The sequence below is a fragment of the Bacillus rossius genome, chromosome 1, assembly GCF_032445375.1.
Source record: "Bacillus rossius redtenbacheri isolate Brsri chromosome 1, Brsri_v3, whole genome shotgun sequence".
Lineage (NCBI taxonomy): Eukaryota > Metazoa > Arthropoda > Insecta > Phasmatodea > Bacillidae > Bacillus > Bacillus rossius.
Genome location: NC_086330.1, coordinates 52571407 through 52575203, shown reverse-complemented (window position 1 = coordinate 52575203; position 3797 = coordinate 52571407). Strand labels below are relative to the sequence as shown.

General features: G+C 36.2%; 1 protein-coding gene across 1 annotated transcript; it reads right to left on the bottom strand.

Annotated features, from left to right (window-relative positions):
• Positions 1 to 703: 703 nt before the first annotated feature.
• On the bottom strand, positions 704 to 2986 carry LOC134536032 (putative nuclease HARBI1). The gene is made up of 4 exons (XM_063375548.1): positions 2702 to 2986; positions 2346 to 2402; positions 1582 to 1797; positions 704 to 1434 (listed from the first exon to the last, which is right to left on the bottom strand). The coding sequence occupies exons 1-4, from the start codon at positions 2984 to 2986 to the stop codon at positions 931 to 933; spliced, it is 1062 nt and encodes a 353-aa protein (XP_063231618.1). The 3' UTR covers positions 704 to 930.
• Positions 2987 to 3797: the final 811 nt, after the last annotated feature.

Below are 3797 nucleotides of genomic sequence, written 5' to 3'. Positions count from 1 at the left end.
TAATGTACCGGAGAGAAAATGAATAGCACCGATGGTTTCCCGACTCGTGCACGCAACGTACAACTGATGTACCCGTACTTCGCTACGGCAGTCTACAGGCAGATCACTCTTGCGCCACTCATTATACATGCCCCTCCTTGTGGGTACACCACTGCCGCGCGATGCCCGTTGCCATGGAGATGCAGAAGGCATCAACAATGCAAAATCTTGTTCTCATGCAGACAAAGTACCCACTGTTTCCTGGTTTTAACCACCCATGGGATCTAATTTTCGGAAAATGTCATCCTGCGTAACATAAGGAACATTACTGTGAAGTTTCAAGTCTGTAAAATGTATATACTTGAAAAAAAAATGTTAATAAAAAAATCAAATTAAACACAGAGAGAGGAAAAAAAACAATAGTTTAGGTTTGTGATTTAAAGTGATAAAAAGTATTTAAATACTAAAAAACTCTTATGACGGTACTGATTGCTTCGTTGTTAATATCACACGGGTGTTTTTTACTTGTATGGGAAAATTAAGAATGATAAGGCATCTAGTGCGTGGCAACAATGTTAATATGCAATAGGAAATAAACTTCTAGCGCCTGCGGCATTGTCAACACACACTTCGTACGTGTACTGCATGTTGTATCTAACCCCCTCCAACACATTTGATTCTAAATTGGACTTTTAGTAAGAATCCCTAATGTTATTGATAATATAATATAGCCTATAGCCTTCCTCAATAAATGTACTATCCAACACTGAAATAATTTTTCAATTCGGACCAGTGGTTCCTGAGATTAGCGCGTCCAAACAAACAAACTCTTCAGTTTTATAATATTAGTATAGATTCTACGCCGTTTGCTTTTGTGATTACATGTTGATTAAAAAATAACATTGGTGGTAAGACAGGGTTTTCAATCTACTCAAAATAAATCAACGAAATTCAGAAAAAGTTTCGCTGAATAAAATCTGCACGCACTTCAACTCCACGATTATTTCGTGGTGCCGCATTTGCAACAGGAACAGCAGGCATGAAGTGCTCCTCGTCAGCTGGAGGAGGTGGCAGTGGCTCACCACGTGCAACAGCTATATTATGCAAAACAGCACATGCAGCGATGACCCTGCTGGTAGTATGGAGACTTGAGCGTAGCTTGTGTCCCAAGCATGAGAACCTCCGCTTCCATACTCCAAACAGTCTTTCTACTGTATTCCGGGTCCGCTTGTGGGCTACATTGTAGCGAGTTTCCTCAACTGTATTTGGCACCAGTATTGGAGTAAAAAGAAAATGCAGTTGAGGATAGCCATTGTCTCCCAGCAGTACTCCTGGCAGAACTCTATTTTCAAAACGAGTCATCACCCGGCTGTTGCTGAAAATCCTTGAGTCATGTGTACTGCCAGGCCACCTTGTCACAATATCAAGAATCTCAAGGTTAGGACCTGAGACAACCTATAAAAAAAATGGACAAACACCATATTTGCATACTGTTAAAATTGCAAGTAAATACCAGTTTCAAAAAACTGTCATAGATATTTATTATCATCGTTCCATCTTTTTTCAATAACAGTACTATAATAAATATCTCAGAAAACATACCTGAACATTGAGAGACATGTAACCCTTCCTATTACGGTAGAGTTCTGCAAACTGGCCACCAGGGCTTCTAATGCCAATGTGAGTGCAGTCTATGCACCCAGTTACACCAGGAAAGCCACCATTTACATAGAACTGCCTATGGTATTCTTGAAGTTGCTGCCGTCCAGGAAAATAAACATACTCCAAAAGGTGCTCGGCCAATTGTGCAGAAACAACCTATTACAAAGTTACCAGATTAGTCAGTTTTTTTTCAAAAAGTAGGTATATATATTCCACTACTTAAATATAGGTAAAACTTAAGTCCCTGCAAAAATAAAATAATAAAATAAAGGCTGAGTAAGAAACTAACTTAGGTTAGGTACGATATGTTACAAATGCTTTGAAATTGAAATAAGAGATAATGGCAGTCTAGGCTAGGTAGGCTTTATTATAAATACAATTAGTAGGTTAGGTTAGCTAATTTAAATATACTATAAACTACTGAGGATGGTTATTTAAGTCTAGCAAGATATTGTTTAAATCAGTAATCAACTAGGCTTTCTAATGTAAACAATTAACGGTAATTTCTCTGAAACTATTAGGTATTTCTTATGTCAGGATTTTGAAAAATATAGAGGAGTTTTAATAGCACTAAATTACATTTGTTTGACATTTTAATCTTTTTTTTTTTTTTTTTTAAAGAAAACGGGGTTAAACTAGAATTTTACCAAAATTCATTAAACTACTCACATAAAATTATCTTACATGTGTTAACATTGCATTACCTTTACAATCCTTGACACTGTTGCTTGATTGACATGGCATAGGTCACCACATACATTCTGCAAGGGAAACACATGAGATTACTCATACTGTACATAAAAAAAAAGTAATTGTACAAAGTAGTGGCTTCAGGAAAACTAGATGAACAATAAGGTTTTTTGGAATTAATAAATCACATCGATTAAATTAATATATCTTTCACTACTTTTTAAAAATATTATTACAATAGCTGACACAACCTACCTTTTATTAATATACATAATTATTATCCAGCAAATCTACTCCGCCAAATTACCCATTGAGTTAAAATTTAATTGGGCAATTAAACACACACTAAAATAATGTTGTATGTACATACCTGAAAACTATTGCTGCCATAAAATCGCAAGGCTATTACAACTTTAAGAACTGGTGGCAATGGCAATCCTCTCCTATCATTGTTGTCGGCAGCAACAAGAGGCACAATAGTGTCCATCACAATCTGTTTAGAAAATCGAAAACGTTTGACGAATTCGATGTCGGAGAAGAATTCGCAAGGATTTTGACCATCACGTAAATACCGTCGGGGATGATGGTTTTCTCTATTTTCGACCCGTTGAATAAAATCTAAATATTCTTCGTCAAACAATCTCGGGTCATCCATCAGAGCAAATATAAACTCACACAGTACTTTATTTACTCTAAGAACACACAATAATGTTTAGAAATCACTTACGAAACGGCTATTTTCTAGTAAATAAAGTAAGCACTTCAAAATGTAAACAAAGATGGTCTGGGTGGATATGGGATAAGTTGTTTTAACACTAGAATATTTAAAAGAGTCGCATATGCAACAAAACTCTTCCTACACATTCATTTTAAATAATTATCATTATTTACAAGCAGCGCAAGCCCAATTCCTCTTTATATTACAGTAGAAGTTTAATTAAATGAGTTATTTTTTTCAAATAATGACCGCCATCTTAATTTAGGGTCCCTTAAGGCTCGGATCGGGCGGCCTAAAGTATGACAGCTTCCTTCACTTGAAATCTAGGGTGCCGTGATGAAGTGAAGTAGAAGGGAGGTTCTTGCACGGTACTTAGGGCCACTTTTTGCGTTTGAGGGACCCTTAAAGATAAAGTGAGATCTCTGCATATGGCTGATGAACTACAAAGACGTTTAATTCTAATTCGACGGAGAACTTCAAGAAGTAGCTGACAAAATTTGAATTACAACAATTTAACTGCACTCTACAAGAAATGGTAGGTACCACAATTGTCTTTGAAGAGAAGTCGCCGCTATTGTCTTGAACAAGTCTGTAATGTAAAGAACACGCCCGACGACTGATCGACTATGATGCAGGAATTTATATTCATATTTTTGTAATGAAACCTGGTCAGATATTCGTTATAAATATAGATCTAACAAAGTTAATATTTATATTTCATGTTAGGTTTGGCTGGACAGGTCAGTGA